The 14,070-nt window shown below is 49.0% G+C and overlaps 1 protein-coding gene across 2 annotated transcripts in view; it reads right to left on the bottom strand.

Moving 5' to 3' along the window:
- The window catches only part of Scml4 (Scm polycomb group protein like 4), a 100,062-nt gene that overhangs the window by 21,803 nt on the left and 64,189 nt on the right, over positions 1-14,070 (bottom strand). For both annotated transcript variants that reach the window (XM_031347642.1, XM_031347643.1), the window contains exons 3-5: positions 13,220-13,349; positions 9,435-9,635; positions 4,946-5,140 (exon numbers count right to left, since the gene is read on the bottom strand). In XM_031347642.1, the coding sequence (XP_031203502.1) occupies positions 4,946-5,140; positions 9,435-9,635; positions 13,220-13,349 (526 nt within the window). The remainder of the gene's footprint in view (positions 1-4,945; positions 5,141-9,434; positions 9,636-13,219; positions 13,350-14,070) is intronic.

Here is a 14,070-nt window from a genome sequence, read left to right as displayed (position 1 = left end):
GGTGGCGGCGGCGGCGGTGGCGGTAGTGGCGGTGGTGGTGAGCTGCCCCAGCTTGTAAGAGTGGGAGAGCTGACCCAGCCTTATCTGCCTATGGTGTTGTGGTTGAGGGAGAGACACCCTTTTACTTAACCCTTGCTGCCTGCGGCAGGCAGGAGAGCGCCCCCACCTCACCTGGACAGCACAAAATCTTGGATGAGCTGTCCCTGAGGGCATGAGAGTGGGAGAGTTGGCCCTGCCCCTTGCCAGCTGTGGCATTGAGTGAGCTTAGCCAGGCAGTACTGAAGAACTCACCCTGGTGGTGCGGGTGCAGGAGAGCTGGCAGGATGACCAGCTCAGCTCCCACCCAGACCCAGATCCAGGGCTTGGAGTCCACCCACCCCAACATCTACCCCATCTCTGCACACTGCTGGAGCGAGCGTGTGAAGGGGCTGCAGATCCAAAGCTGCTGGATCTCTATGACACAGCCACCAACAGGCTATCCAAGAGGAGTCCCAGTGAGAATCTAATACTGATAGTGTAGCAGAAGCCAGAGTCCTCGAACCAGACCAGTGACTAATGGCAATGAACATTTGTAAGTGAAGCTTGTGGACCACAGAGTATACTGTGGGACACACTACAGCTTCCCTGACAAGCTTTTGTTTTGGTTTGGTTTTTTTGTTATCTTTTGGGATTGGGGAAGTTGCTGGGGTGGAGAGCCGATGCAGAGGGGCCAGGAGATGGGTGGATTTGAAGTACATGCTGTGGAGTTCACAGGGAATCAATTTAAAACTGGTGGTGAGGAACTGAGAAAGACACCTGTGTGGAAAGTTGACCTTCACACACCTGTACACATGTGCACACACACACACACACACACACCTTGGCTTAGTTAGAGTTTCTACTGCTGCAATGAAATATCATGAGCAAAAAGAATTTGGGAGGCAGGTAGATGGATCTCTGAGTTCAAGGCCAGCCTGGTCTACAGATAAAGTTTCAGGATAGCCAAGGCTACACAGAGAAACCCCGTCTTGAAACACAAACAACCAACATCTTACTCACACACAGAGGGGGGAGGGGAGTGAGCCCAGTTTTACTCCAGTAGATGATAACCAGCATCTAATGTGTGGGCAAGATGGATGAGGCTGGTCAAAAGGCCGACTGGAAACGAAATTAGAGAGAAGCTCCCAGTCTGTTCCCACTGGCTTTAACATGGCCATGGGAATGGTTTGGTATCTGTCCTCTGGAGCTGGGGTTATATACTCAATTACTATCTGAGTCCCTTGAAACATCTGAAAGACTACAGAGAGCTGGCAGAGAAAAAGAGGGCCACGCTGCGGAGCTCAGCCTGCATGGGTGAGATGGCTGGGGCAAACAGAGAATGTATGTTTCTCAAGAAACAGGTCCGTGCCACAGGATAGGTGTCAGCACGGCAGCCTCCTTAAACCTCACCACACAGGAGTCAGGAGGACCACCAGTTCTAGACCTTACCTCAAAAATCCACGGGCTGGGATGGGGGTGTTTAATGCTTGCCTGGATGTTCAAGTCATGGCCATGATGCCCCACAACCAAAGAAAGAGAGAGACAGAGACAGAGAGACAAAGGCTAGAGTTGATCCCCAAAGGCAATGTACATAATGATCCAGAAAGAAAGCAGCAAACATTTGTCCATGTCAAGGAGCTCATGGGTGACAGATGGCAAGGTGGCCACTCAAGAGCCCACGGATGACCATCAGCTTCAAACGCTCGCCAGAAACAGAGAACACAGTGTCACCCTGTATACAGCATGGTCTGTCAGGTTCAGACCAGTGGCCTCAAGCCCCAAGCTGCTATCAAGTGTTCTGAAATCAATCAGGGTTTGCTAGGTGTGGGAGGGGCCAAGGGTTAATGAAAGAAGCCAGTCACACCCATCTTCACCACAGCCGGCAGGCAGTAGGGAAACTGAGTTGGATATCACAGTATTCTGAACACATTAGTTGTTAACTAAGAATGCTTTTTTGTAACATGAAAGGAACTGGAAAAGTCCCAAGATTTGTCCTAAATGTCATCGACAGCTGGGGAAGAGCTCGTTCCAGAGAAGCAGAGAAGGGACTTCCGGAGCAGTAGGAAGCAGGAATTGTGTGTTCCTGGTCATGTCTCATGAGTTTCTGTCTGATCAATGCAGCAAGTCAAGAGTTTGAGAAGTGACACCATGTATCTCGGCTAGCCTCAGGCCAAGATCTTGTAGAAAATTAACTCCACGTATTTCTGAGTACACTATGGTTTGGAGGCGGCAGAAAGGGCACGCTCGCTACATCTCCAGTTTCTTGTTTAACGGAGGAAGTACAGGGCCAGAGAATGGAGATGACCTTTCGTAGCTCACATAGAGACACAAGGAAACACATAGAGGTATATGGCATCTACCCACAGTAATCATAGCCAGCTACGCCTTTATAGGGACTGCCAAACTTCTCCCTTCTTCCAAGGTCTAAGTGGGATCAAAACAAAACTGTGGGCAAGGCTCCTGATAGGATCCAAGAAACCCTACTCAAAGGGTCTAAATGAATCCTTCCTTATTCTCCTCTCAGGACTGAGATATAGCCATTCATTCATTCATTCATTTTAAAGACAACATCACTGTGTAGCCCAGGTTTGCTTCCAATTTACCATCCTACTGCCTCCACTCCCTGAGGGATACGTTATAGGAGCGTGCCAGTACACCGGCTCTGAGCCACAGTCATTCTTATTCTGCTCTAAGTCTGTCTTCGAGCACAGACCTGCAGATGGAGCATTTCTTCATTACTTGTAATTTTATTCCTCAAAACCTTCCCCAAGGCTCTGCCTTTCTAAGACAGTCTCTCACACAGAGCCTTAGACAGAAGAGGGTTTGAAAGTCGTTTATAGAATCCTGATTAGGGATGGCTAGTGCTAATTGTCAGTGTGACAGAGTCTAGAGTCACCTGGGTCTCAGGGTATGTTGGAGAGTTTTATGTCGATTTAACGTCAACTAAAGTCATCTGAGAGGAAAGAATCTCACCGAAGGCCTCCATAAGATCAGGCTGCAGGCAAGCCTGTACGGCGTTTTCTTAATTAGTGATCGAAGGAGAGGGCCCAGCCCACTGGAGGTGGTGCCATCCCTAGTCTGGTGGTTCTGTGTTCCACAAGAAAGCAGGCTGAACAAGCCATGGGTAGCAAGCCAGTAAGCAGCACCCCTCCATGGCCTCTGCATCAGCTCCTGTCTGAGTTCCTGTCCTGACTTCTTTGAATGATGGACTATACTGTGGAAGTGTGAGCCTTTCCATGGTGTTTCATCAGAGCAGTAGAAACGCTAACACACAGGGCATGCCTGTTGGGGATGGTCTCTGTTGTGATCTAGGAGTCACTCCACAAACCACAGGAACATCAATCTCAGTCAGACATGGATGGTTTTATTGAATGCGCATCCTCATGCTGATCAGATCAGGACTACAAAAAGGAGTCAAGAGCCTAATTGTGGTACAAGTCTGTTTTCAGGGCAGCATTTTTATAGGAAACACCATATTCAAAAGTTCAAAGGGCAAGGAGTGGAGGAGTTGGCTTACTAGACAAAGTATATCAGCCAGCCTTTGAGTTGATTGGTTCTGAGTGAGGTAAGAGGGGTGGCGGACAGGTGGTGAGCCGGGGAATTTCAGAACATTGAGATAACAGAGCATGAGTATTATAATCATAACTTTTTGGCTTATTAGTAGCATTCTTAAGTATCAGTCACCAAACAAAATAAAACAAAGCAAAACAAACAAAACAAAACACGCACGCCAGGCAGTGGTGGCGCACGCCTTTAATCCCAGCACTTGGGAGGCAGAGGCAGCTGGATTTCTGAGTTCGAGGCCAGCCTGGTCTACAGAGTGAGTTCCAGGACAGCCAGGACTACACAGAGAAATCCTGTCTCAAAAAACCAAACACACACACACACACACACACACACACACACACACACACACACACAAAGAGCTCATATACAGGGGCAGGAGGTTCTGCCTGGTGGTCAGCTCTGACTCAAGCCATACAATTCATATTGACCTTTAACTTGATGGACCCTATATAAAGCTTTGTGAAATTCCTTAAGATTAACAATCCTCAGGACGAGCGAACAGAACAGAACAGAACAGAACAGAACAGAACACGATATGTGATCAGCATGACCCTGCTCTTAGTCAAGTTACTTTTCTGTGTCAATGACTGGCAGGCATGTTACAGCAACAATATGAAATAGCTGTCAGGTATGGAACAGAATGGCTACAGCTCTGCTGCAGTGTGTGTGTGTGTGTGTGTGTGTGTGTGTGTGTGTGTGTGTGTGTGTGTCAGACCCCGGCAGTCTTACATGCATTGCTGTGAGAAGGCTCATCACAGCTGTAGGGGGCGGGATTCTCTGGGAGGAAGTTCATGCTGTGTATAACGTGAAGAGAGCAGAGGCCCCAACAGCATTTGCTGTTCTCTGCTCCCTGACCTCTGGTGCAACCTGAGCAGCTCCTGCCCTCTTCACTTGCCCACCAGGACAGACTCCATCCTGGAACTGTGAGCCAGAACCAACGTGTTTTCCCTTCTATTGCTCTTGTAGTTGATCATAGCCCCCCAGCCTAGATTCTTTGAGATTGCTTAGTTCCGTGATCTCAGAGTCCTTCAACAGCTTTGCAATGATGAACAACTATCCAGAGTTTCCTTACAGTAGGGGGAAGAAAATCACTCCCACTCAAGGGCAGAGAAGATGCGATGTGGTCTTACAGTCTAAATTCTAAGCATACGTGCCACAAAGATAGACTATCAGCTCTCTGGAGCTGGAGAGACCACATTTCTCCGCAGCACAGGACAGGAATAGTCTGGACTACAAAGTTCCAGACAGCCCAAAGAGACAGGCCTGGGCCTCTCCAGGATGGCAGCACTGCCCAGCAGCTATCTCACCTGTCCATCATGAGAGACGGTGTCTGCAGCAGGACAGAACACCTCTGCCTTACCTGACTCAGGCCTCCCATCCTCTCTCTCCTGGGCCTTCTCAGAGGTACCGATGCTCCCGGGGAAAGGCAGGTGGCTGAAGAGGTTGTCACACAGGAGGCTGCGGCACAGTTTGGTCAGGAAGCGGAGGACATAACCCACACTGTTCACCACAGGCAGACTCCTCAGGTGCTGCTTTCCATCAAAGGAAGCAGAGACTGGAAAACCAGAAATAGCGGCTGAGAGCCGGACACTGGGTGGAAGGGAGCAAGGACAGTCCATTCTCTTTTATTTGTAAGTGGGCTGTACCGGATTACACTAGAAGTCTCGCTAACGCCCTGTTTCCTGTCCTGGGTAAGGTATCTCCCAGGACAGCAAGTTGTCCCAGTTGTCACATCCCCTTGTCTCCTTAGCCTGTGACAACCCATCAGCCGTTCCTTACTTTTCATGGCCCTGGCAGCTCTGACTAGTTCTGCTCAGACATTGCGAGACCTGTTACCCCTCCACTTGCTTTCATCTGATATTCTTTCTCACGGCTGAAGACATAGGACTGGGGACAGAGAAAAAAAGACTAGAGACTTCACTGCACAACAGACAGGAGCCATGGTGGAGCCAATGAGTTCCACATCCTTGCACCCTGGTCTCCATATCACTGGGCCCGACACTAAGTCTGCCCATATGCAAGGGTGGAGGGAGTGCTTGACAATTCTCCCTGACTAGAACAGGGCCAAATTCCACAAATCACATACAATTCTTCTGTAAGAAAAAGCCATCTTTTCCCCCATCTTTGTCCCATTTCACTGCCTTTATTCTTTATCCTGTCGTTTATTACCCTCAGTGTGACTCCTGGACACACGCTTTTTGTCCTGGGTTGTCAAAGACTATGCTGTTTATTTTGTTCCCCAGATTGTCCTGGCTTGATTCCTGTGTCCCTTTCAGTTCAACACTTTTTGATTATTCCAGGGTTTTCCTGTTCAGTTTTAGAATGAGCCGCTCTCCAACTGCTGGGCTTTCTTTCATTAATAAGTGATGCAGAGAGACCCAGAGTACAGGATGAGCTCACCGCTACTGCATGATCCCTGCAAGCGGGCAGAGTGTTAGAGGTGCGTATGGGTGCTCTCCTGTTGTAATTACTTACCTGTTGCTATTTCTACCTAGGAATCCCATACCCAAGGGTGGAGGGAGTATTTGGCAATACTGGGTCTCTCTTTATTCATGTCTGAGGGAGGAGACAGATACAGACACCTGAGTTCACTCTGAAGTCTCCAGTTCTACACCCCATTTGTTACCAGAGGACCCCAGAAGGATGTCATGGGAAGCCCTGAAGAGAAGAGTCTTTTGAAAGGTCTAGAGTGACATTTTAAGAATTCTGGAATTCTGGTTTCCTTTTAAAGGACAGAAATATAAGAATGTGCTTACATTTTGACCCCAGGTGTAGGGATGTGGAGCTGCTTCACAGTGTCCGCGGCGACTATGATTTGCCTCGTGCTCTAACAGAAGCGTGTTTCTGCCAGCCGCAGATAGTTTCTGTGATCGTGTGACATTTGGAATTCTGAGGACTTTTCAGAGGATACATAAATTCGAGGGCCATGAGAGGCAGAGGTGGCGGGTGGTGGTCACATAGGGAGGTTGGTTGTAGTTTGTTAGTACCCATGGTCAAAGATGAAGCAAAAGGGATGATTCAGGGATTCAAGGATTCAGGGATAGATTCAGGGATTTTCCTAGTTCCCCTCTCCTCTCTAGTGTTAGGGAGTAAAGCCCACAGAGTAGCAAAGACCAGCACCATGGGTCTTCACAGCGGCCATGCTGCAGCAGTGCTGGGTTCCAGCTCTAGACAGAAAGCAGCATCACTTTCTGGGATGCTGAGAACACTTCATCCTGTCTCTCACTCACGGCCCCCTCAGAACTGCACACCAGCTCCAGGTATGGGACAGACAGACACCTCGGAGAGGACATCCTGCTTCAACCCAGGCTTCCCCGACTCACAGGAGCTGCAGCCTTCTGATTTGCATTACCTGCCCCCCCCCATACACACACACACAGACACACAGGGCTGCCAGAGCTAGTCTTCCTTAAAAGCGGACATAAGAAGAGCCCGCTCTTGTGTGTAGCACTGCTCAGTTTAGTAAGGCCATCTTCGGCACTCATTTGCTCTCAGGCCTCCTGACCAGCCCGTGAGGATGGGAAGGAAGGCTGGGGAGAGACCTGGGCTGGGTTTTTCAGTTCATGTGGCTTCCATGTGGCTTTTATTTAAAACTCCACATGGCTCTGATCCAGGGGCCAGCCGCAGGCCTGTCATCATGCTATCCCAGAACTTTGCAAGTCCTCTCTGTCTTTAAAAGGCTTAGTGATACAGAAACTTGCTCCAAGGTAGGAGGATCTTGGGACCTTGGGCCCTACCCATTAAATCATGCATGTGTTCTATGCATATTCATGGGACTGCACACATGGGAGGGATCCCATCTCTTTCGAGAGGCTGCGGAACTACTGAGTTCATAAATTCTCTCTCTTGGGGGCTGGGCTAAGGCAGAGCATCACAGGTGTGCTGGGAGGGATGGTGGAGCTCTGTGCTGCTGCTCCCTTCAACTATTACAACTATCAGGATCCAGGCAACCTCTTCTAGCCTTCAGGTTCCCCCTTGATTCTGCCAGTACCCATGTGAACAAATTCTGGGTGCTGTGTTATGGGGTGTTTGGGAAGCGGTGCCCTGAAGATCAGCTTCTAAGTGCAAATTAGGCACCTGGCCTTTCTCCTGAGCCCCTCCTCTCTGGGCCACATTGATGCTGTCCTGTGGCCTTGTTGAACCTCCATTTCCAACTATAACATGAGAACCTACTCAACACTTCATGGCCTCAGGACGGAGGCAAGAGGCATTGGATCAACACTATAACATTCTCCAAGACATCTGGCTTCCTGGGAATACCCCCAGCCAATCAGAATGCCAAAAGGCATCCATTCTGGTCTTACTTCTCTCCAGTGCCAAGGCCCCCGAGGCCACAGAGAAGGAAAGGCAGGAAGGGCCTGGCTCAGGACCAGTTCTTCCAGCTCAGGGTCGGGACTATCGAGTCTTTAAGACAGGTGGTGACATAGAGAATGAATACAGAGACAAGGCGCCTTCCTCGGCCCCAGATCTGTCTTGACCTCTGCTATGCAAGGAAGGGGGACAGGGTGAGAGGGTTGCTCAAGTGGAAGGCAGAGGTAGAGCAGCGGAGGAACTCTGGGAGGAGTTCCAGGAGCAACTCCTGGACTCGCTTCTCCTCCCCTCCCTTGTTCACATGTCCTCCTGTCTTATCTGCTGAAGCCCTTAGATTTCCCGTGAGTCAGACACATGCGCTTGGACATAGCCAAGGTTCCTCTCCCCCTCCGCTTGCTTCCCTTCCCCTCCCCTCCTCTTTTTATCTCTTTCCTTTCCATTTTTGAGACAATGTAGCACAGATGTCTTAGAACTCTCTATATAGCGCACACTGGCCTCAAATTCAAGATACTCCTGCAGTTCTGGGACCCCAGGCAAGCATGCCCATGACTGATTCCCCTTGCTAAGCCTACAGTCCATTGCCGGGAAATCTGCCTTTTTCCCACTGGTGCTAAGTCACAAGGCTGAGCCAGAGAAAACACAAGCCTAACTCTCCAATATATCTTCAATAATGCAAAGACTGGTGACCCAGGCAACGACAAGAGTTATACAGTGTGGAGAGGCAAAAGATTGAAGAGTCAGGACTCTGCACCCTGTGCCTCCCATTGTACAGGAAAATCTGATCCTCTGGAAGCTGCCAGGTCAGGGATGAAACCCCCGTTTAAAGAGGTGAGCCCCACCCATCCCCCAAAGGTTGAAATTGTGAGATTTCTTTTGCTATTTCACTCCATAGTAGTGAGGGCTAAGAACAAGGTCAGGAGAGGAGAGGACTCTGAAAAAGCAACCTTTGAGGAGAAACCCTAAAGGGTGCCCAGGAGCATGCGGCATGGACCACTAGGGTAAGGTATCCCAGAAGATGAGAACAGCAAGCGCAAAGGTCCCGGGGTGTGAGAATAGTTGAAAGATGCAGGAAGACTAACCGAGGGAGTCATCTAACCGGAGCTAAACACAGGATGAGAGAGAAGTGATCCAGAGTTTTAAGAGGGAGCTGGAAGTACCTCACATAGTCAGTCCTATGGGCCCTGTAAAGATGTGGGTTTTCACTTGGACATAGGAGCAAAGGACAAATACGATTCTATTCCCACATCTACTGTGGTCAGACAGAGTTGTGGCTATGTCTGAAGGCAGAAAAACAGGGTTGGAAATCAGGAGAGGAAAACGAGTCAAAGAGTCAAGGGTGATGAGGGCTGAGAGGGTCAATCCTGCTGTCTAGGTCTGGTAGCTGTCTCTCAAGTCGTCCTAAGGGACATTGGCTCACAAGTTCACCGAGGATCTGGAGCCCAGCAGGTAAAAGACAAGCCCTGGACACACCCACTGTCCCCAATCGGGGATGGCTGCAGAGAGACCCCTAGCATCCCTCCCACACTCCCAGACCTTACCTGACACCAGTTCACCGCGGTATCCTTGCTTGACAAGGGAGAAGACCAGCCTTGGCTGGTGCGCACAGTCGATGCATGCTTGCACCGCCTGCTGCAGCACGGTAGCGGGCCGCTCCGGCCCCAGGCGCTCCGGAAGCTGCTGCAGCTTCCTCCTCTCCAGGTATGGCCCTGCGTCGGCCTGTTTGTTAATGTAGAGGCACACTGTGGACACAGAGAATGCCAGAGGTGGGATGTCTAGCATTGCACGTACATCAATCAGGTCTGCGGGCTGCGTAGGCTGGGGGGTGGGGGGTTGGGGATGGGGGCGGGGGTAGTGTGGGAGCACTTCAGGCCTGCACCGGGCCCCGGCCTTGGGAAAGCTGCCAAGGGCAGGCATGTGACTGATCCTCGCAGTGTAAGACTCTGAAGAGGCTAAAAAGCTGCACGGTCCAGTTGTCTGGGCTTGCCCTAGAGGTGACTTCCTGGCAGTGGGCAGAGGAATAGCTGGGTCTCCCCTAACTGTGTAAAACTGAACAGAAGGCCGGTCAGTGGTGGCGCATGCCTTTAATCCCAGCACTTTGGGGGCAGAGGCAGGTAGATTTCTGAGTGCAAGCCAGCCTGGTCTACAGAGTGAGTTCCAGGACAGCCAGGGCTATACAGAGAAATCCTGTCTCGAAAAACAAACAAACAAAACAAAAAATAAAACAACAACAACAACAAAAAAACCAAACTGAACAGAAGACAGCTACATGACTACTATGGGCCATATGGGCAACGTATATAAAGGTATTTTCATCTGGGTAGGTTCAGGACAAAATCTCTTTCCTCCTCCAAAAAAAGCTGGCTATTTCTCTGTGAACTTGCACCAATAAGAAGCCTGTCGTGACACTGAACAACACTCTAGAAGCAGTACGAGGTTCCAATGGGACTGCTCTTTATAATTCCAGAAAATAATGGTCAAAACCCATCAGTAATTCCAGACTTATTTTTACGGCATGTGCATGCATTTGCCTATATGTATGCCCATGTTCCATGTGCGTGCAGTGTCCTGGGATCTGGTGTCAGATCCTCTGGAACTGGAACTACAGACTGTTGTAAGCTACCGTGTCAGGGCGGGGACTGAACTCACTTCCTTTGCAAAAACATTGAGCTCTTAACCACTGAGCTACCTCTCAAGCGTCAAAGCCCTCCATTTAAGATTTTAACTATTTAATAAAGATATCTCATTATGACATTTTGAACATAAATTGTGTTCACTGACATTTTAACTATTAATGTACTGTGTATATTTTATAGGTAAGTATCATATTTGTATATAACATAAATCTATAGAAAAGTGTCAAAATGTCTCTAAACTGATTTTCTGTTGTTCAATAAATTTTCAGGAGATCATAGAGGGGAGTGTAATGAATTTTACAACGAAAAGAGGAAATATAAACCTCACACATCATTCCCTACATTGGAGTGTGTGTGTGTGTGTGTGTGTGTGTGTGTGTGTGTGTGTGTATGTGTGTATCAGGCATGCTATGGTGCACACATGTGGACATCAGAGGAGAGCTTGAGAGAGTATGTTCTCTCCTTTCACCCTGTGGGTCCCAGGTACTGAACTTAGATCACCAAGCTAGTTTATGAGCAAGCACCTCTGCTCACTAAGCCATCTCAGGGATCACCATAAGTTCTCTTTAGAGAAAATATTTCTACTGAGAAGATTGCCCACTGAGTTGTTAATTGTAAATAATAATTATTATATTTATATGAATATAATAATAAATAATATTGGCATAACAGTCAGTTGGCCGAGGGGCTCTGATACAAGGCGTCAGCGGATATAAGTTCAACTTACTTCTGTTCTAAGAACATGGCGTATGTACCCGCTCACAAGTATTTCACCTGTAATTTGACAGTAATTGCCCAACAGGTCAGCCTGACTCCAGACTGTTCTGACAGACTGCGTCCTGTCCTCTACTGTCAGGCCAGCTGTTTGAAGATTTAAAAGTAACAATAATGGTATCGCGACCTACTTAGAAAAGCCCGATTTCTTCTCTGCTCCCAATGCCAGATTCTTAGCAAATGCAGATTTTCCTAGCTTGTATCCTGAGAAAAACTATCTGCAAAGTAAGGTGGAAATGTTATTTTCTCCCCTTCCAGTGGCATAGTAAGGCTCTGCCTCATGAATATTGTTGATAGTGTAAAGTAGATTTGAGAAATAGAAGTTTCACGAGAGTAAAGTGAAACGGAATGTTAATAACAGGGGTCATGTTATCTTCCACACTTCAGTGGCCTCTCTTAAGTGTTTGACCTTCCATGTTATGAGTTTCTCCTCAGGCCACTGTCTCATGGGGGTGCTAAGGACTTTAGGGGGTGACCAGCAGGGCTTTGGGACAGTGACTGTGCATGCGGCACCTCCCATGCGCTCCATCAAGCTTAGGCTGGGCGTGGTTATGGCTTTACTCTTGAAGTAACAAAGGCTGAAGTGCTTGGAGAATGGCTCAGGTCTGCCCTCAGGCCGCCCCGCAGAACCTGGAGACAATTCCCTCTGAACGCCAGAGTTCACGTCACCCTCCAAGGCTGCCCTCTCTGCTCCTCATCTTCGATGTTAGGTCCTCAGATGCCCAGGTGAGACCCCGTGCGGTAAAGGTCCAAGAGTCAAGATTGCTCGTGCTAAACTTTCTGGAGGGTATGTCTGAGCTGAGTGTAGGCAGCAATGGGGTGACTGGACAGGAAGCTCATTCCAAACAGAAGTGGAGAATATGCTAAGACGCCATGGTCAGCACCTGATGAGTGGAATCATGGGGTGGGGTGGGGCTAGAACCCACAGAGCTTCCTCAGCCGTGTCAATGGGTTTGGTCTTTATACGATAGTGGGAGGGGCTAAAAAGCTAAAGGATGTAGTGGGTGAGAGCAAGGACTGAAGGTGTGATGAGGGGCGGCATGTGTGTTTCTGTGTGTGTGTGTGTGTGTGTGTGTGTGTGTGTGTGTGTGCACACGCGCGTGTGCCTTTATAGCCATGAAGTTGTTGGTTGGTTGGTACATCATCATGAGGAGTGGGGGAATTGGGATGTGTGTTACACTGACTGAGTTGGAGCATATGGTAGCCACTGGAATTGCAAATGCAGGATAGACACATTCTTGTGCACACTCTGGTGAACACACTCGGATCTAGCCACTGTTCTCACTTGTACACACCAAAGCAACCAGCTGAACCCATCATTCACAGAAAACAGAGGGTTTTGTTTTGTTTTGTTTTGTTTTTGTTTTTATAAACGTAGGAGTGCTCTGTCTGCATGTACACCTGCATGCCAGAAGAGGGCATCAGATCCCTTTAGAGATGGTTATGAGACACCCCAAGGGTGCTGGGAATTGAAGTCAGGACCTCTGGAGGCCAGGGTTCTTGACTACTGAGCCACCTTACCAGCCCGAATACAAAGGTTTTAATAACTAAACTGCAAGACAAGGAAGTGTGTGCTTTCAGAGAATGGGGGCTAGCCTATCCACTACCGTGTCAAATCTTTCTTTGAGCTATCTCACGGAAATTTGTCTTCTTTTTTCTCTCTTTCTTTTCTTCTCATAAACAGGGTTTCTCTGTGTAGCCCTGGCTATCCCGGAGCTCATTCTGTAGACCAAGCTGGCCCTAAACTCAGAAGTCAGCCTGCCTCTGCCTCCTGGGATTAAAGGATGTGCCATCACACCCACCAGTGAAATAAACACCTCAGAGAAAGTCTTAGATTCCTAAAGTAACTATTAGATAAAAGGACACCCTGTTACTCTAGGACCATCGCCACCTAGAAGTCAGTTCTGCAGACGCACCTGTGAGAGCCTCTGGGACCACCAAGCTCGGGATGGTGGCTGCATCCTGAGGGATGGAGCTGAGGTCGGGTTCCGGGGTACTCCGTGGAGGCGACAGGGCCAAGGGAGTCATGAGCACTGGAGACTTGATCTGTAGGAGAGTCAGTTTAATCAGCGAACATCTAGAAATGCTCTCTCTACCACCCTGACCGTCCCGGATGTCTGCTAACTCTCTCTATGCGTTCACACTCCTGCACCTTCCTACTCCTCAGCGTCGGGAAAAGAGCTTCAGGTTCAAGTTCACGTTCAAAATTCCTATTTGGGTTATCCTCAGAGGATAGCTTAGTACCCTTACATTGGCACTACCCAGGAAATGACAGCACCAGGCAGTGGGTGTAGGAACCCAGAGAGGCATGAATAGTTAAGATACACGAACTCCTGTGACTAGAACACAGACTGCGGGGCAGCGCCCTGTCCACAGCTCTGTGCTGGGTAGAATCCCAGCTGTGTGCTCTCCCAGAATCCACCAGGAGATGGACCATTCTCTGATGAGCTCACCACACGAGCACTCTCCGGGTTGCTGACTAGCTGTTCAGTGGTGACCTCCTGTAGCAGACCATCAGACAGTGTGGATGGGGATCGGAAGAAGCAGCCACCACTGTGAACGTCTCCCCGAAACTTCACAGGAGGAGATGGTGTCTACACTAATGGAACTGGTAAAGACAAGCCAGGGACACCGGGCCAACACTCTGCACCTGGCACTAGGTTGGGTCAGAGTGATGGACAGCTCTGGAGGGTGAATGGGGACAGACGCCAGATAAAATTTGAAAGTGGAATGAGTCATTAGCTTCTCCTTTTCTTTTCTTTTCTTT

Source organism: Mastomys coucha, unplaced genomic scaffold, assembly GCF_008632895.1.
Source record: "Mastomys coucha isolate ucsf_1 unplaced genomic scaffold, UCSF_Mcou_1 pScaffold3, whole genome shotgun sequence".
Taxonomy (NCBI): Eukaryota; Metazoa; Chordata; class Mammalia; order Rodentia; family Muridae; genus Mastomys; species Mastomys coucha.
The sequence above is the reverse complement of the archived record's forward strand: the minus strand, read 5'-3'. Positions and strand labels throughout refer to the sequence as shown.